We start from the raw sequence: 21,035 nt of genomic DNA, 5'->3' as shown, positions 1-21,035 counted from the left end.
TGAATGGTTGGTGGATGCTCAATGGGTAGATGAATGACTTATGGGTGGATGGATAAGTGGATAGACAGCTCAGGTATAGGGATGAGTTGATACATGTATGTATGTATGTATGGATGGATGGATGGATGGATGGATATATGGATGGATGGATGCGTAGATGAACAAATGAATGGAATGGGTATACAAATGAGTAGGTGAATAAAAGTTCGGGTGGATGAATGAGTGGACAGATGAATGAATGGCTGGTAGATGTTTGAGAGGTGGACGAATGAATGGATGAGTGATTGGAAAAGTAAGAGGGTGGGTGGAAGGGAGGGTTGATGACTAAGGGGATAGAAGATGAAATACAGAGGTGGATGCAGGATGGATGGATTTGTGAAGAAAGTGTTGGAGGGTAGGCGTCAACTGAGTCACACACACCACATGGAGACCCTCCAGTCTGTGTCTGATCACCACAGAGATCAGACATGAGAGATCTGATTTCCCACAAGAGATCTCTTGAGATTTCTATGGGGCAGGTAAATTCCAAGCTGAGAATGCAAAAGTGACAAACCACTGAGATCTATAGAGTGCGACATCTGTGGAAAAAGAGCAAACCCCCCAATGTACCTGGGAACCCTCTGATTCGTCATCTTCCTCCACCGAGCTCCACTCCTGGGAAAGCCCAGTCTCTTGAGAAGGTAAGTCTGGGTGAGGGTGGGAGTGGAGGAAAAAGGAGCCATGAGTGAGTGGCCAGGCGGTGGGTGTGGGCTCTTCCCCCTGGCATCTTGTCCCTTTTCTACTAATAGCTGCCTTTTCTCTCTCTCTTCACCCCCCGTCTCTCTCTCTCTCTCTCTCTCTCTCTCACACACACACACACACACACACACACACACACACCACATGCCTATGTGGTTTAGGTGGGGCTGAGAGAATGAGAGGCCTGAATTCTATGTATAACTACCTGGAGAACTTCAACTACGCCTCCTTATGTGCCCTGCCACCTGAGTCTTCACTCCCTTACCTGTCCAGTAGGTAAAAGAGTTCCTTCTCTACAGGCCCCCAGCAAGAACTGGGTGAAGGAGCCGAAGAAAAAGCCGCAGAAGTAAACCAGGGTGATGGAGGCTTCCCCAGCTTCTGACGAACAGACACTAGCTGAGGCATGTCCCCACAGTCAGAACCTTAGCATCGCTCTCATCCCTAAGCTGAATAGACTGGGCAAGTCCTGGTATTTTCCACTCTTCCTGCACCTTAGCCCCAGCCAGGAGCTCCAAGCCTCACTAGCAGAGCTGGCCTCTGTTATCCATGCCTTCTGTCCAAGGCTTGCTCAGCCCCGGAAGAAAAAGACAGTGCCTAGTAAGTGGTACACTGTTCAGCCCCTTTTCCGCTTTGGGGTGCCATTGAGATGTCAGCAAATGACACTGCCCTTTATCCATCTCTTTGGGCCAAAACCCTAAAAGTGATCTCGATGCCTCGCTTTTCCTCCTCTTCCCCACATCCATCAGCAAGAACTGATGCCCTCTCCCAAAGGTGTCCCAAATCTCTCCACTTACCTCACCTCTGTCTTGGACTGTTGCAAGAGTCTCCTAACTGGCCTCCCATCTTCCTTCTTGACTTCCTAGCCCTACAATCCATCCTCACATGCAGTGGGACTAAGGGTTTCTCAAATTTGGCACTATCAGCATTTGGAGCCTCACCGTTATTTGTGGGTGTGTGTGTGGGGGGGTCCGTCCTGTGCATAGTAGGATGTTTATCGGCAGCACTGCTGGGTTCTCCCCACCAGACAACAGCAGCATCTCCACAGTTAGAATAACCCTAAATATTTCCAGACATTGCCAAAAATCACCTGGGGAGGAGAGGTGGGATATAAGACCATCCCCAGTTGAAATCCACTGAGTTAGAGAAATATTTTTGAAATTCAAATGAGAGCATGTGATTTTCCTCTGCAAATCTTCCAGTGCTTGAAAATTGGGGTGTTCCTTCTCTTAGCCATTCCTGAGAACCCTGCAAGCAGGCCCATGAGGATAAGCCTGACAAATCCTGCTGGAGACATATGCCCTGTCCTCAGCACTACCAAGCCAGCCAAGAGCCAGTACCAGCAGACATAGGAGTAAAGCCATCTGAGATTGACCAGTGGGGCCACCAGCTCTCTGAGGCTTCACAGACAAGCATAGGCAGCAGAAGTGTCCCCTGAAGCCAGGCCAAACTGCTGACCCACAGAATCATGAGCTGATAAGTGACTGTTGCTTTAAGCCACTAAGTTTGGGGATGATTTGTTACACAGCAACAGCTGACCGACACAGTGCTCCTTGAATAGCTGTTGAATGGATGAGTGAAGGAGTGTATGTTTAGTCTTTCCCTAAGCTCTGCCAATTCCTTTCCTTCCACCTATTCACCTCCCAAAGGACCCCTGCATCTCACCTTTCTCATCACTGTCACAGCTGGAGGCCCCAACCTCCACAACCTCCCAGTCTTTGGTGCAGGTGGGATGGGGAGGCTTCTCCCAGGCCCGGCTCTCCTGAGGCAGCAGCATCTTGGTCCTCTCGGGCTCCAGCAGCCCCCGCGTCTGCTCAGGCTTGAGACTCTGCATCGCCCCAGGAGGAGGTGGAGCTTCTGAGATAAGCTTCTCTTTCTCCTCCAGCTCCAGGGTCCTCTCTGGTTCCCCAGGCACAGGATTCAGAACCTGAGGACTGGAGGACATTTCATCATTCAGTTAATCATTACAGAGGGCCAGCAGGGGCAAGAATGATTCTAAGCATTAGAAATGCAGCAATAATCAAATGAAGATTCCCATCCTCCTGGGGCTTACATTCTAATAGGCAGAGAAAGAGACTGGCAGGGAACGAATAAAGCATACAGCATGTTAAACAGTAGAGAGTGCTCTGGAGACAAAGCTGGAAAGGAAATTACTGTCATAGGCAGCCACACGCAGACACACACTCACACTCATATATACACACATACAAACATAAACACACACACACACATACCCACACACATACAGTCACATACACACACTCACATACTCACATATACACACATACAAACATAAACACACACATACCTACACACAGTCATATACATACACTCACATATTCACATATACACACATACAAACATAAACACACACACATATCCACAGACACACAGTCACATGCACACACTCACATACTCACATATACACACATATAAACATAAACACACACACATACACAAACATACATACCCACACACACACACAGTCACATACACACACTCACTCACATATACACACATACAAACATAAACACACACACATATATCCACAGACACACAGTCACATACACACACTCACATACTCACATATACACACATACAAACATAAACACACACACATATATCCACAGACACAGTCACATACACACACTCACATACTCACATATACACACATACAAACATAAACACACACACACATATCCACAGACACACAGTCACATACACACACTCACATACTCACATATACACACATACAAACATAAACATACACACATATCCACACACAGTCACAGACACACACTCACATACTCACCTATACACACATATAAACATAAACACACACACATACACAAACATACATACCCACACACACACAGTCACATACACACACTCACATATACACACATACAAACATAAACACACACACATATCCACAGACACACAGTCACATACACACACTCACATACTCACATATACACATATATAAACATAAACACACACACATACACAAACATACATACCCACACACACACACAGTCACATACACACACTCACATACTCACATATATACACACATACAAACATAAACACACACACACATATCCACACACAGTCACATACACACACTCACTCACATATACACACATACAAACATAAACACACACACATATCCACAGACACACAGTCACATACACACACTCACATACTCACATATACACACATACAAACATAAACAAAAACTTTTTAAAGAAAACCAAATAAATGTGATTATCGACTGGATATTTGATTACACCAAGGAATTATCACCGACTTTTGTTGGGCATGGGGATGGCTTTATGGAGAGACAGGGAAATGTCCACCCTAGTTTTTAGAGATGCTTTGGTTGTATAGAGGGGTGAATTGACCTGACGGCTGAGATTTGCTTTAAAATATTCCCCCATGCAGCCATAAAAAAGGATGAGTTCATGTCCTTTGCAGGGACATGGATGAAGCTGGAAGCCATCATTCTCAGCAAACTAACACAGGAACAGAAAACCAAACACTGTACGTTCTCACTTGTAAGTGGGAATTGAATAATGAGAACACATGGACACAAGGAAGGGAACATCACACACCAGGGCCTATCGGGGGGTGGAGGGAAGGGCAGGGAGAGCATTAGGACAAATACCTAATGCGTGTGGGGCTTAAACCTAGATGACAGGTTGATAGACACAGCAAACCATCATGGCACATGTATACCTATGTAACAAAACTGCACATTCTGCATATGCATCCCAGAAATCACAGTTTAAAAAAAACTCCCACAAAGTAAAAGCACACAAGAAAATGATAACTGCTGAATCTGGGAAATAGGTAGACGGTGGTTCATAGCATTATCCTCATATTGAAGAGTATGTTTGAAATATTTTCATAATAGAATATATATGTGTGTGTGTGTGTGTGTGTGTGTGTGTGTGTGTGTGTATGTATAATATGTTATTTTTTTCTGTATCACCAGTTAGCATTTATGATGTCTGCTTCCTAGAGTGGGTGTCTCACAGGTCCCTAGGACCCAAATTCAAGCTCATCATTTCCCCAGTCCCCTCTGCCCACTGTCCCACCCAACAGCACTCCCTGCTCCTGGGTCCCCCACTCTTGGCCAGGACTCCACCGTCCTCCCCAACAGTCTCTACAGGACTCATCTTCGACTTGCCCCCACCTCATCCCTCACCTGCCACATCCCAGCCACGGCCAAGGTCTCTTTCTCTTGCCTCAGAAAATATTCTGCCCTCCTGCCTGCTGCCCAGCCCCTGTCCCGTCTGTGCTTTTGTTCCTCTGGATAGAGTGACTTCCACTGTGTTCACCCTGCCTCCTGTGGGTCCACTCAGCCCTTCACTTGCTGATCCAGCTCCCCACTGCCCCCCACCAGCTTCACCCTCCTCACATCCCCTCTAGTTAAGAGATTCTCAGTGCCCAGGAGTGAGCACGCCCATCCTGCATGCTCTCACCTCCCAGTCAGCCCAGGTGGAGATCCCAGGCACAGCCAGGGCTCCATGACACTCAATTCCAGGAATAAGAGAAAGCGTCTCCTGCTTCAGCCTCTGCGATCCTCCCCATTACCTCAAGGAGCAAGTTTCCATTGAGTGCCCCTATGCTTTTAGCATCGCTATGGCTGAGCCTCCTTCCTAACAAAGGGAGAGCAGCTTCAAGTCAGGCGGGCAAAGCAGCCAGCCCAGAGCTAACCTTCAGTAATACATGAACATTAAAAGCGATACTGGCTTTCCCTTTGAAACCGTGATACAAAGTTTGCCTTTGAAATCCGGTGAGGTCAAGTTTTAAAGCAGGTTGACTAATGCATGCTGGTGGGCGTGTCTGTTGGTTCAACCACTTTGGAAAGCTATTTGGCAACGTCTAGGAAAGCTGAACAGTGGTGCACCCTGGGACCCAGCAATTCCACCCCCAGACACTTAGGAGCAACGAGAACCCATGTCCACACACACACGTGTACGTGAATGTTGATGCCTGCTGTATTCAAAACAATTCATAAGAACGGAGTGGTTTATATATATAGCCAGAAGCACTCATAGGCATAATACAAATTTTAAAACACCAGGTGTTTCTCAAAAGGATAATACAGACATAAATTGCAGTTGATGCATACAGGGGAGTACAGCTCAGTAATGAGAAGGGTCAACAAAACAATACAGGCAGCAACATGGGTGAATATAATATATATATATATATATATATATATATATATTTAAATATGCACATATATTTTAGTATATAATTATTTTTTATAAATATGTACTTATAAATATATAAAATAAATGCACTTACAATATAAATATAAATTTTCAAATGTTTACATTTTAATAATTTAAATATAAATATGCTATAAATATAATTTATATTATAAATATATTACAAATATAAATATAATATAAACATAAAATTATAGAAACAATTTTATAATATATAGTTATACATATAATATATTCATACCATAAATATAATATAATATATATATAAGTATAAAAGTATAAATATGTTTATATTATCAACATATAAGTACATAATGTGTGTATGTACATATATGACTGAGTGAAAAAAGACAGATACAAAGAGGACGTATATGTGATTTTACTGAGATTAAAAAATATCTGGAATAGGTAAAAATGAATTGATCTCAGTAGAAGTCAGAACAGTGGTTATGCTGGGTTGGCAAATGTGAGAAAGGCTATGAGGAGCTTTCTGGGGTTGCTGGAAATGTCCTCTACCTTTCTTAGTGGAGGTCACATGGGGGATTACTTTTGCACAAATTTATTGAGCTTTACCTTCACCCAAATGCACACTTTGTGCACATCACTCTATCTTTTTTTAGATCTCACTGCACTTAAAAAAGAAAACTAGGCCAGGTGCGGTGGTTCACTCCTGTAATCCCAGCACTTTGGGAGGCTGAGGTGGGTGGATCACTTGAGGTCAGGAGTTTGAACTAGCCTGGCCAGCATGGTGAAACCCTGTCTCTACTAAAAATTCAAATATTAGCGGGGCATGGTGGCACATGCCTGTAATCCCAGCTATTCGGCAGGCTGAGGCAGGAGAATTGCTTGAAGCTGGGAGGAAGAGGTTACAGTGAGCCAAGATTGTGCCACTGCACTCTAGCCTGGGCAACAAGAGTGAAACTGTCTCAATAATAATAATAATTAATAATAATAATAAAATTATTAGAAGAAAGAAGAGGTAATTTAAAAAATAGTAGGTAAATGTTTGCTAGTACAAGTTTTGCTAAACAGAGAAAATACTCAGCATGGTGGGGAAGGAATGACAATAAAATGCTAACTGCAGCCTACATGGCTGAGTAGTTAAAAGCCAGGCGTGGAGATGACAGCACATGTGTGAATTTCAGTTCTGCCACATATTTCCAGTGTTACCTGGGACAGGTCACTTTAACCTCTCCAAGCTTCAGTTTGCTCATCTGTAAAATGGGGAGGTGATAACAGTGACAGCTACCTCATAGAGCTGCTGTCTCCACTGAGACACACGATTTAATACACAGTTTAAGTATCTGGTGAATGGAGGAAGAAAAGGGTGTTCCTCCATCCCAGCCTCAGCTTGCTCTTCCTGCATAGGCTTCTAGAAAGCCTCCCTCCCATCAGGCCTGAGCTTCCACATCACCTTTCGAGGGACCCTGTGGGTATTTGCCACCCATGAGTGCTTGAATGAATACAACTTTTCCCAACCATTTCTCAGCCAGAACTTTGGGGCAAACCTGTGCTGAGTATTGGGAATTTGAAGATGGATTTGACACCCTCAACAGCTCACATTCTCCTAGAGGAGAAAGGTAAGTGAGCAGACAGGACAAAGAGAACACAGATCCAGCATTCCAGCAGACAGAAACCCCAGCATCGAGGATTGGAACTCACAGGCCTGCAGAGGCTCAGCAGGTAACACAAATGGGATAGGAAACGACATGAATTAACAAATAAATCAGCCAGGCAAGGTGGCTCACACCTGTAATCCCAGCACTTTGGGAGACCAAGGTGGGACGGTTGCTTGACCCCAGGAGTTTGAGGCCAGCCTGAGTGAGACCCAGTCTCTACAAAAAAAAATTAAAAAAATAGCCAGCTGTGGTGTCACGAGCCTGTAGTCCCAGTTACTGGGAGAATCCTTTGAGTCTGGGAGATCGAGGCTTCAGTGAGCTGTGATCATGCCACTACACTCCAGCCTGGGTGTCAGAGCAAGACTCTGCCTTGAAAATCAGTCAATGAATCAATCAAGAGAACTCTTTCACTGTCACTTTTCTACAAATGAAAATTAAATATAGGTGCCGATAAATACTCTCTATTGTAAGGAGCACATGAACCAATGGCAGTGGATGTATGGCATGGGGAGAGACGATGGGGGTGGTGGGGAGTGCAGCAAAAGAGAGATCAGGTCTCCTGTCTGAAGAAGCTGCACCACACAACTCAGCTAATGTTTGCAGAGCGAACCCCTGGGACTGATGTCACCCCTCTTCTAATTCCCCAAAAGAAGACTGGAAATCTATATTTTCAGAAGGCATTTTCTGCATTTCATGATGTCAGTAATTGTTTCACATGTTTATGGGCTAGCATCACTGACTCCATCTTAGCTGTAAACTCCAGCCTAGCTTCCCCCTCCCTACCACAGCCCCTTGGGGTGCATAACTGGACCACACTGGCGCTGCGTGTACGTCACGATGACTCTGTGCTTATCCTACCATGTAACCAATGTAACTGCATCCTGCTTGAAAAACACACCTGCTATTGTGTATAACTCTCTTTAAACCCCCCTAATTGTTTGGAAATACCCTTAGCAACCAACAATCCTGGGAACCTCCTCCCCCCTGGTTACTAGCTAACTTGCCTGTTCTGCCTCTGTAAAATTTCGCTTCAGCTAGGTACCCCCTCCCCTACCTAAATCAAGGTACAAAGGTAAATCAAGACCCTTCCTTGGGGCCGAGAGAACTTTGAGCGTTAGCCGTCTCTCAATGAAAAGGACTCTTAATTTAGAACTCAGTGCTTGACCTATTCCTTCTAACTCTCTCCGTTATTACAGCAGGAAGGCACCTTTAGTCAAATGGCACAGGTTGTGGGGCCGAGTTAGACCCTGGGGCTGCCAATTTTCAGCCTCAGTGTGGGCTGGGCAGTCTGTTGGGGTTGAGGAGAGCAGGCTGCCTAGACATTTTTCAGGGGAAGAAAATTCCTATGGGACCCTCATGGAAAAGAGTGTTAGAGAGTATGATTAGGGAGTTCTGCTTTGTTTATCGCTTTGGGGTTTTGTTTTGTTTTTAATATAAGACATAATTAATCATGGATCTAGGTTGAGGGGAGGGGAAGGCATGGGAAAGGAGAAAATACAGGTAAGTGGGGTGACAGATGAGAAAGATGAGAGCCATCAGGTCAAGGTCAGGAGAAACTGGATCCGCAGTGAGTCAAGGAGGAAGGAAAGAGGGTAAGGCAGAGGTGTGTTGAGGGGAGGGGATTCACACCCCACAGCCTCAGTGTTCTTGGTGAAATAGCAAACAAGTCATCCCCTAGGAAAACGGAGACGCGGTCACAACGACAACCAGCAACAACCATCAAAGCAGTAACAGTATCGGCAGTTTCCTGGAGCGCTCCTGTGCCCAGCCCTGCTGAGCACCAGAAACCCTTTTTCTCACAATAAAGCTCGCCATACTTCTCGCTACAGATACTATTATGTTTCCATTTCACAGACAGGGTCATCCCTTGATGAAAGGCACACAGCTCAGAAGAGTGGGGGCGAGGCTGCTGCACCTGCGACCCCAGAGCCTGCGCTCCTATCGTTGCAGTGTGGCACACGGGGGCCCAGACTGACACAAAGCGCGAGCGCGCACAGGTGCACCCGCGGGCAGGTGCGCTGAACACACAGGGGCAGCGAGCATCCACACTGGCCCCCCGCGACACGAGCGCACGTGCCCGCGCCGCCCCACGAGGGTACACAGACCATCAATGGGCACTCAGGGCAGGTGCGTCCTCCCCTCCCGGTTCGGAGGCTGAAATTCACCCTGCAACCCCCAGCGGGGACCCAAACCGCCGCTGCGGAGAAGTAGACTGGTACCGACAGACCCCACCCTCTCCCACCAGACAGACAGACGGGCTCGAAGAAGCTCCCTCCGCGGACCCCATCCCTGGAGTGCCTGTGCCCCTCAGCCCCACCCAGGCAGAAACACGCTCTGCGCATTCACACTCGCGCGCGCATCCCCGATCGCCGCCCGCGCCCCCAGCCCCTTTTCTCCGCCTCCTTCCCGCTCGCAGGGGTCCCTCGAAGGACTCACCCTCCCCAACCAGACCCTGTCTGGGCTCTGCAGACCTGGCGCCGCACTGACTGCGGCTGCGCAGACGCGGAGGCTGCGGGGGGTGGTGCGTGGAGGTTGGAGGTGGGAGGTGGGGGAATTGGGGAGCGTGGGCAGCCTCCTCCCCTTCTCCACTCCCGGGAAGCCTGCACCTGGAGGGGCGTGGGGAAGGGAGCGGAGGGCCACACGCCCCTCCAGCGGCGTGCGCGGTTGCAAGGGGGTGTGGTACCGTGTGGGTCCATCCCCAGCTGATGAGCACGTAGGTTCTGTTCCCACACACGCCCCAAGGCCAACGGCTTTGTACACGCCCCCCCCACCCCCAGGGTTCTCCAGTCTGCAAACCGGGGTCCTGGGTGGGCGGAAAGGGGAAGAAGCTGGGACAGGGTGTAACAGTCCGGGGACCCTGAGGCCCGACCGCCTGGGGCCAGCGGCTGGCTTTGCCACTTGTTACTAGTGAGCACTCGGGTGTGTCACTTAAAACTTCCGTGCCTCAGTTGCCCGTTATGTTAAGTGGGAATAATTATCGTTACCAAGTCCCAGGATTGCTGGGAAAGTAAAACAATAATAACAATAATAAGTAATACACTCACAATTCTTTAAAAAGTACCTAATGGCTGCTATTATTAGCAATGATCATTGTTCAAATTTACAATGCAGTGACTACAGACAAGTTGCTCTCATGGAGGCTACATTAAATTTAAAAATTTTTCGACAAAGCCATAGTTAGGGGGAAAACGGTGTCCCTGTGTAATCTTAGCTACACTCCCCTGATTACTCGTGAGGAAAGCAAACTCACATGTTTGTTGAACAGACTTATTCTCTCATCTGTGAATTACCTGTTTATCACCACATTACTTTATTTGTTTATGTAGCTTTTACTTACTGATTAATGGACATTCTTTTTATATTCTGGACATTAATCCTTTGCCTGTTACTCTATCTGTGGTGAGTGTTTTCTCCTGGCCTGTCCCTTCTGTTTTTATTGTGTTTACACAGTGCCTGAAGTTTTGAATTTTCATAAAAATTCAATATATCATTTTATTTTATTTTATAATTTTTGCTTTTGGGATCTTATTTAAGATGCCCTTCCTTGGTGCACTCTCTCTCTCTCTCTCTCTCTCTCTCGCTCGCTCTTTAAGACAGGGTCTCACTCTGTTACCCAGGCTGGAGTGCAATGGTGTGATCATAGCTCACAGCAGCCTTGAGCTCCTGGGCTCAAGTGATGTTTCTGCCTCAGCCTCCTGAGTAGCTGGAACTGCAGGCATGTGCCACCACACCTGGCTAATTTTTAAATTTTTTGTAGAAATGGGGTCTCACTATGTTGCCCAGGCTGGTCTCACACTCCTGGCCTCAACTAATCTTCCTGGTTCAGCCTTTCAAAGTGCTAGGATTACATGCATGAGTCACTTCACCTGGCCTCACCCTACTCTCATAAACACTTTTCCCTGTATAATCTCATATTTTATTTTACAGTCTTATTTTATATGTTTATTTTGTTTGAACCTTCTGGAATTTTTTGAATGGTATGAGGTAAAGATTTAATCTCCTTTTCCAAATGGATAGATAATTGAATTAACCTGATTAATCAGAAAAACAAAAATAACTGTAATTTATTCAAAAAAATACTACAAGGAAAGGCATCTCATTAATATTATCTCATTTAATTCCAGCAGCCAAAAGTGGTAGTATTATTATCTCAATTTTACAGAGAAGGAAACTGAGGCACAAAGGCATTAAATGAGTTATGCAAAGGACACAGAGCAAGATGATGGAAGGATTGAGATTGGGTTTGCCTAGGAGTTTTCAGATAGGTGATGCAATTGGGAGGGAAAACTTCTGTCATTTATATGTTTAGGAGATGAATTTCCTGGCATTCCAAAGATAGTCCAGAGTGTGCAGAGAAGAGAGATAAACTGCCAAGAATTCAACATTTCATCCAATCCTCACTTCCTCTGATAACAAGACACTTAGTGCAGGAAGCCAGGGGAGCTGCCCTAAGTCACAGAGTCTTGAGAGGGTTAAGAGTTGGGCGTCCAGATGCAGATCTAACCATGTACCATCTGTATAACTTTGGGAAGTGAATTAACTGGGTCTCAGTTTCCTTAACTGCAAAATGGGGACAATAATAGTTTCTACCTAATAGGGTTATTGTGAACATCATATAAGTTAATACATATGCCTCATAATTTTGAGAGCACAGTAAATGCCACTAGTATTATCATTATAATTCTTGAACAGCAGGTCCTCAATATGGGGGGAAAAAAAACTTCAGTTACAATCCTGATAGTCCGGATAATTTATGGTTGTTTCAAAATGGACTCAAGTTTGAGGGGCTTCCCCAGAATTCTGAGGGAAGGAATGTTAACTGAATGACCCTTTGGGGTGATTTCTTCCTGAAAGAGAAGAAAACAATGAAGGAAGAGTGTCTGGAATCCTGTTTTATGTCTTAATGTTTCTCAAACTTCAACCTCTAAAACATCCTTTTTCAATATTTGCCCTGTTTCTGCAGCAGCGAATAACATCTTCATGATTGCTTCCATTTCCACATAACATCTGCATTCCTATTTACATAATATTTTTATTTAAAATGAATTTGTCTTCTAAAACCATTTAAGAAGTACCTTTAAATGGAAACTTTACAGCATTCCTATAAATGAAAAATCAGTTTCAAGTGCCATAACCTAAAATGGAAATAAAATCATGATTAATAAATTATAGCTACATGCCACCACTTGGTGTGGTAGATTGAATTATTGGTTCCAATTCTTCATTATCCTGTTGTAACATAACACATTCTCTGCCTTGCCAAAGCCTCAGGGCAAGTCCAGGGGTGGAGTACAGATGTGTTATGCCCATGGGCCTTTTCCTTTTGTTGACTGTGCTTTGTATACTTTCACTGTAGCAAATCATAGCTGTGAGAATGATTATGTGCTGAGTCTCTCATGAGTTCTCCCAGGAAATCATCAAGCCTGAGGGTGATCTTGGGGACCTCAACACAGACCTCAAACCCTGGACCACAATTTTACTAGGAGGTGAGTGCTGTTGACACTTTTTTGGGGCTCCATGACTAGCCAGGAAAAGAAAAATTAATGCAGGGCTGATAATTCATACACGCATTAATTCATTCACTCATTCAACTAATATTTATTAAACAACTGCCATATGACAGATGCTGTTCCGGGTAGCTAAGGCAATTGATGTCTGTGGCCTAATGGAGCTTACATTCTAATAATGAAAACAGACAATGTCAAGTAAACCACTAAATGCAAAATGAAATATAGTTTGCGCTAAATTCTGTGAAGTACTAAATTCTGTGAAATAAATCACTGTGACAGTAACTTTGAAGTCACTTTAGATGGGGATGGTCAGGGAAGGCCTGTTAGAAAAGGTAACATTTTGAGCTCAGAACCAAATGGTGGAAAGGAGATAGTTACAGCTGAATCCACACGTGAATGCATTCAGCACCATGGGCAAAGCACATCAGAGGCAAAGGCCCTGAGGAACCAACAAGGAAGTGGTGTGGCCAGCGTGACCAGGAAAGGGAGGGAATAACAGGATGTAAGACAGAGAGGCATCCAGGGTCAGAAAAGCCACAAGAAGATATTTGAATTTTATGGCACATGTACTGGAAAGTAGTGGCAGGTACTGAGGAATGATGTGATAGACGCTGGTTTACATCTTCTAAGGATCACTCAAACTGTTGTATGGGGAATGCACTAGAAGGGGCAATAAAGTAGGAAGATCACTTAGGAGGCTCTTGCAGTAAACTAGGTGAGAAGTGACGGTGGCCTGGAGTAAGGCAGTGGCAGTGAGGATGAACAGTGGGTAGATTCAGGATTCGCTCTACAGGTGGAGCTGAGAGGACTCACTAATGGGTGGAGTATGAGGTGTGAAAAAAAGAGAAATCAAGGGAGACTAATGGCCTTTGGGCCTGAGCAACTGAGTGCCCCGAAGTGCACTAAGCGGGATCAAGGCTTTTTTGTGGAGAAAATCCAGAGTTCCCTTTTGAGGATATTACCTGTTGGATGCCTGCATTTCCGAGGTCAACTCCAGAAGAGCCTGGATTACCCAAATAGCCCCATCAGAGCTTCCAGGGGTGAGGGTTGCAAAGTGGGATCAGGAATCAGCTCAGAAGAGTGCCTACAGCTAGCACAGGTGGTGGCGAAATGACACTTCTTTCTGTCCGTGTTGCAGAACCAGTCCATTGGGGCTCTCCGTGATGCTGGACTAGTTCCAGCACAGGCTGTCCTGCGAGGCTGGGGGCTGCCCGTGGTGCTGAACCATTCTGGCATGAGCCGCCCGGGGTTCTGATGGATATTAGCAGGGCTGTTCGTGATTTTGGAATAGTCCCAGCACAGCCTATCCTGAGAGGCTGTGGTGGAGGGGGGACTGCCTTGCGAGGCTGTGGGGCTGCCCGTGGTGTTGAACCATTCTGGCATGAGCTGCCCGGAGTTCTGAAGGATACTAGCAGAGCTGTCCGTGGTTCTGAGCCATTTCCAGCAGGACTGTCCTGCGAGGCTGGAGGGGACAGTCCTGCGAGGCTGGGGGGCTGCTCGTGAGCTGAACCACTAGTATGAGCTACCCGGAGTTCTGAAGGATATTAGCAGAGTTGTCCGTGGTGCTGAACCATTTCCAGCAGGGCTGCCTTGCGAGTCTCGGGCTGTCTGCAGTGCTGAACCATTCACATCGCCAGCTGCGTTTGGAGGCTGTCCGTGGTGCTGAATCTGCCTGGCATGCGCTGTCCGCAGTTCTGAACCATTCAATCATTAGCTGTTCCATGGTGCTGACCCGCTACACAGACTAGATGGAGATTTTTTTCCCCTCCTTCAAAGAACCCATCCGCCTGGGGAAAGCCCTGCTGTTGCCTGGCAACAAAGATCTCTGGACTGTGGAGAGCGTGGGATGAAAGTAGATGAGGGCAAGAACTGCAAAGTCATTTTTAAGTGACAGCTTTGGTTCTTAGGACAGCAGGGCCTGGACACAACCTGATTGAAATAATTAACATGATTTCCCAAATAGCTCTTAAGAGGGGAAAAGTACAAAAAGGAAACTCAGGGAAAGATGTGCCCAGGACTCAGGCTGTTTGTTATTCTGGGTTGGGAGAAGGAGGGGAATGGGGAGGAGAGTGCTATATATGTGAGTTATTGGCAAAGCCCTATTTTTTATGTTCCAAGGTGGGGTCACAAGAGGGATGTTATTGTAGATTTACAGCATGGATACAATTTCTCATGCTTTCAAATATAGCCAATTACATACATTGTAAACTGTGGCTTTTATTTTAGTGTTGCTTTAGCTGGTGAATAGACATACCCACCAGCTTTTTGTCAGGATCAGTCTTAAATTATGTGGTCCCTCTGCAAGAGTGAATCCTTCACAAAATCAAACCACTCTGGAATTGTTGAACGGATGAATAAGTGTTCTTACTAATGATCTGGTCACCAGAAAAGGCACAACTTCCCCAATCACTTAAGAGACAGACAGACATTCATAGAGCATTCACTATGTGCTGGACACTGCAGGTGACACCCAGTATGCCTGAAGCATATCCTCTGTGCCTGATAGGATGATATTCACAACTCTGCAAGGGCCAGAGAGCTTTGAGTCTCTGACTTTGAGCCTTTGTTTACCTAGAACCACTGTGATATGGTTCTTAGGTATTTTTCTATTATATCCTCTAATGGAGTTGCTGGCCCAGTGAATTTTGATATATTTCAATTTCTCAAACTAAGCTGGAGCTCATTATGTTATGAAGATTTCTTTTTGTTTATTGTCTGCTTTGTTTCTAAAATGGTACAGACCCATGATGGCAGGGGCTGTGTGTTTCTAATTTACCTGAGCCTCCAGAACCTAGAACACATCTTGACACACACCAGATGGCCTATGAATGTTGTTTTGAAAGACTTAAATGAATGAAAGTTGGTGTTCGTAAGTGCAAACTCTCTCAATGTTTTAATGATGGCAACTGATTAAATTAAAAAGAAAACAAGTGACCCGAGCTGTGCTCATCAGTTGGCAAGATGCAGTCTATGACCTGTCCAGTTGAGACATCCAAGATCATGGACCCCTGCTGAGCAAGACTCTGACATAAGACTACTTCATGGGCAGGTGATCTGTTGTTCTATCCTCTGGTACGTCTGCTATGTCCCATAAGGCAGGGCTCTGTGGTACCAAGCAGGGAATCCTATCAGTAAGGATCATCCCACAAGGAGAGGGATCTATTTCATGCTTTTTGGCAAGTGCAGGGAATTAATCACACTGCGTGGATGTATCTAGTTTATGTGGCCATTTCCAAACAGTGATCATTGGTGAGCCCCAGACCCCTTTGGGAGGTCAGCTCAGAAATGGCATATCCAGGATTAAACCCAGAGCAATATGTCCCCAAATACCTTCTTGTTTTACTACTACTAAAATTTTTCCATTTATGTAATGTGGTGTTGCAAGGGGAAGAAATATGATTGAAATGGGAAAACTCACCTTGTTATTTAAAACCTTGAAGGATACAATGACTTGGGTGTGTGTGGTGTAAATCATACAAGGGCAGTGAGCTGCCAGGTCTGCTTAGAGAAGCATGTTCTCCTAGCCACTTCTAGCCCACAGGGCTTTTCTGCAGTCTCACTATAAAAATGATGGGGCTAACATTCCAAAGACAGAAATATTATAAATCAAGTAATATTTATTGAGAGCTTATTGTGTCCTCACCAAGATCTTCTTGGTTGGTTATTCTTATTGTACTCATTTTACAGAACAAAACAGATCAATGTGGATGGATATGAAAAGGTTTCCAAGGACATTGTTGCATGGGAGGATGGGGGAAGCAAGCTGCAAAACTGCAGATGTAGTCTGACATAAATTATGTGAAAACCCAACAACACATAAAACAATGTAGATATGTTCTGTGGGCACACAGATGTGTGTCTAAAGTATTCTCGAATTAAAAACACAAAAGGTATTTAAAAGAAAAAAAAATCACAGCATTTCCAGGTTTACCAAGAATACATTTGTACTTTCGTGATGAAAAAAGCAGTAATAAGATAAATGATTACCACATCCAGAAAGTTTGTGACATCTCTTCAAATCTCAGCATGGCAAAACTCAGAGATGTTTTTTTTTTCTAAGGAGTCCAGCTTACAGGAAGTGCTCAATGTTTTATTACTTGGGGACCAGGACTAAACAGAGTGAATCTGGTATGTTTAGTTAAGCTCAGGATGCAACCTAATTTTTCTTCCTGACTATGGTATGCCATAAATGTGATGATTTTCCTCTCAGATATATTGCTTTTAAATAAAAAAGTTAAGAACCTTGTAAAGAAAGAAGAAAAGCAAAGATATGAATAATTGTAAGACACATTTCAATGTAGAGATATTAAAATGTGAATAACAACTGGCCTTGGCATCAATAAAATATTATGTACTGGCTGGGTGCAGTGGCTCACACCTGTAATCCCAACACTTTGGGGGGCTGAGGCGGGTGGATGATCTAAGGTCAGGAGTTTGAGAGCAGCCTGGCCAACATGGTGAACCCCCATCTCTACTAAAAACCACAAAAATATAGATGGCATGGTGGCAGGCGCCTGTATTCCCAGCTACCCAGGAGGCTGAGGCAGGAGAATTGCTTGAACCTGGGAGACAGAGGTTTCAATGAGCCAAGATGGTACCATTTTACTCCAGCCTGGGCATCAACAGTGAAACATCATCTTAGAAAAAATGATTTACTTATCATTACTATGAGATAGTGCATATCTCATAGTATGCAGCTAATAGGCATTTGGCATTGTTGCTATGGACTGGGTAATAGAAACCAGGTTCATTCTATGTATAAGAAAAGTGAGGCTGAGGATCAATGTATACACACACACCTCAAGAGAATTCAGTGCTCTCTCTTCCTCTCAAATCCCTACTCAGTCATGTGCACTGGCTTAAGCTAGATTGCTAGAGGATTCGATGCCCAGGGAGGAAAGGCGAGTCATCTTGGACAAGGTTATTCTAGACCAGGTAGCCCGTTCGTAGTTCATAGCTGAACTTATGACGTCAGCTGAGGCCAGAACTATTGAGCTGAACTTAGCCCAAATGGCCACATACATGAGCTAATAATGCCTGTTATTTTAAGTTACTAAGTTTTGGAGTGGTCTGTTACACAGCAAAAACTGACTGATACACTCTACATACACAGCTGCTAATTAGCAGAAAAGCACTACTACTTCAATATAGGTTTTTAATTTATTGAAATGCTTCTATGAAAGTCGGTAAATAGCTGTTGACTGAAAGCCCCTGAAGCCCCTTCACTTGAAAAAAACCAGAAATGAAAGTAAACATACACGCTGTCATTGATTGTTCTGTTTGTTTTCATTTAATTCTGTAATTCAGAACTCTTAGCATATTCACATATTCAACTCTTCTTCCTCATTTCTCACCTAGTTAAATCCTAATCTATTTAGCCAATCTTTTAAGGATGGACTCTTGGGTGTTGCCAATGTTTCTCTCTTCTAAGCAAAGCATCAGTGAACAGCTGGATGAAAGGAGAATGTCTTCCTTAGATACCTATATAACTGTCTTCTCTTTGCCAAGTGGGTCTCTGCTCAAATATTACGTTCTTAGAGTGGCCCTCTCTGGCCATTTGAGACAGCCTCCCCCTTCCCTCTCCATTTCATTCCATTCTTTGATCATGCCCAGAAATTGGGAGTGGTAGTTCCATAAGGTAAAAAGACTTCGATTTGTTCATTGCTGGCTTCCCAGGCCCTGGAACAGTGCCTGGCACAGAGTAGGTGCTCAGATATTTGTTGAATGAATGACTCCCTGCTCAACCCCAAAACTTCTTGTCTCTTGAGATTCCTACTTATCAGAGGGCACAGAAGTTCTGAGTATTCATATATTAAGCATTCACTCTCTTATTTCCTTTTTTTCACTTTCTTTTTCCTTAAAACAGCTACTCACCCACCACTAAGGGGGAGAGAAAAAATAGCTCAGGCTCCTTCCTGACCCAAATTTCTCCTCCTCCTTTCCACATGCATCTGTTCACACCAACCTCCCTGGTGTTACATTGGATCAACAATGAAAAATGCCAACTTCACACCTACCTCTTCCTTCCCTCCATTTCTTTCCACCTCTCAACCTCTCTGTAAAACAGGTGATGAGCTATAAATAAACATTTACATCCCTGTAGGCATCTCTTAAAAGAAACTTGGACCCCAAAAGGCATCTTGATCCCCCTATGAATTTTCATGCCTTGAAAACGATTTGTTGGGCAAATGAGTACATATCATGAAAGAAATGGAAAATCTATTGAGCGTCATGGGGTGGTGCCGGGGAGGAGGGAGTAGATGGATGGATATAATTCCTAATATTTCTTCCTGGTCTTGGTAGACAAATAGCATCAGGGAAACTTGTTTTGATAATAGACATGGAGCCTGTTGATAATTAAACCTTACATCAACCTTAGGAGATGATAGTAAAAGTATTATTGGCTGGGCGTGGCAGCTTGCACCTGTAACCCCAGTGATATGGGAGGCTGAGGTGGGAGGACTGCTTGAGCTCAGGAGTTTGAGACGAGCCTGGGCAACATAGAGAGATCCTAGTTCTACAAGAAATTTTTTAAAAGTTTAGCCAGGTGTGGTGGCACACACATGTAGTCCCACCTACTGAGAAAGGCTGAGGTGGGAGGATCACTTGAGCCCAGGAAGTCAAGGCTGCAGTACGCCATGATCACACTATTGCACTCCAGTCTCAGGACACAGCAAGACCCAGTCTCAAAAAATAAAATGTAAGTATTACTATACTGATAATGATAACACATAACACAACTTTCCATGTGTAAATACTATCCTTTTTTTTTTTTTTTTGACAGGGTCTCACTATGCTGCCCAGGCTGCAATGCAGTGTCACTATCTCAGCTCACTGCAACCTTCACATCCTGGGTTCAAGCAATTCTCATGCCTCAGCATCCCAAGTAGCCGGGACTACAGGTGTGTGGCAACATACACAGCTAATTTTTGCATGTTTAGTAGAGATAGGGTTTCACCATGTTGCCCAGGCTGGTCTCTAAACTCCTGACCTCAAGTGATCTGCCCACCTCAGCCTCCCAAAGTGCTGGGATTACAGGCGTTAGCCACCACATCTGGCCGTAAGCACTGTTCTAAATGCATCATTGTTACTTCACTTCTTCTTGGCAACACTATAAGGCATATACTCTTGTTATCCCCACTCTACAGATAAGGAACCTGATGCACCAGAGAAACTAAGTCACTTTTCCAAGTTCCCCAACAGAGAAGTTGCAAAACCAGAATCTGAACGCAGTAGTCAGTCTCCTGGAAGTGGCAACATGATATTGCTATTTACACCTCATTGGCTGGAACCTAGTCACATGGCCATACCTAGCTGCAAGAGAGACTGGGAAATGCAGCTAAAATGTAAGGGTTCTAGCGCACTTCCCATGACCCTTCGCATGCAGGAGAGCATAAGGAACACTGCTCACCAGTGGAAGGAGAGGAGAGCTATGTGTCCAGAAGTGCCTTTGTCATCCCCTGTCTGCTACCCAGATGTCTACTTGAGAAATTATGGGCTCAAGATGGTGGAGGGAGCTTGATCTCTGAGTCACTCCATGAAGTAGATCCTCCTGCTGAGGGAGAACAGCAGAATCAGACTTGATTAACAAGGAATACTTTCCAGTGTGGGATGTCTCCTGGTCTTTGGGGCTTTTTGATGCAGCTAGTCCATGCCAACCAGGGCGAAGTCTGTGACCTCACCCCGAGCCTCACTACTGCACAGAAGATGCTAGGACCATCCCCAGGACCAAGTGATCTCAGCGAGCACCAGCTGGTAAGTGGTAGAACTAGCACCTGGGTCCAGGATTCCCTGACCTCAGACCCCACCTGATCACTTGGTCTCCCTACACAGGCTGCAAGCCAGGAGTCAATACTGCTTCTTCCCCAGGGGTATTTTGTGTGGCCTGTCCAGTGCAGGCCCAAAGAGAATGTCTTCTCTGTTTGTTT

The 21,035-nt window shown here is 44.9% G+C and overlaps 1 protein-coding gene across 1 annotated transcript in view; it reads right to left on the bottom strand.

Moving 5' to 3' along the window:
* The window catches only part of SMIM17 (small integral membrane protein 17), a 17,977-nt gene extending 7,874 nt beyond the window's left edge, over positions 1-10,103 (bottom strand). The window contains exons 1-3 of the mRNA XM_017546656.2: positions 10,034-10,103; positions 2,401-2,669; positions 610-686 (exon numbers count right to left, since the gene is read on the bottom strand). Of these exons, the coding sequence (XP_017402145.1) occupies positions 610-686; positions 2,401-2,569 (246 nt within the window). The 5' untranslated portion in view covers positions 2,570-2,669; positions 10,034-10,103. The remainder of the gene's footprint in view (positions 1-609; positions 687-2,400; positions 2,670-10,033) is intronic.
* Between the last annotated feature and the right edge of the window lie 10,932 nt (positions 10,104-21,035).

Source organism: Cebus imitator, unplaced genomic scaffold, assembly GCF_001604975.1.
Source record: "Cebus imitator isolate Cc_AM_T3 unplaced genomic scaffold, Cebus_imitator-1.0 Scaffold190, whole genome shotgun sequence".
Lineage (NCBI taxonomy): Eukaryota > Metazoa > Chordata > Mammalia > Primates > Cebidae > Cebus > Cebus imitator.
This window is presented reverse-complemented; position numbering and strand designations above follow the sequence as displayed.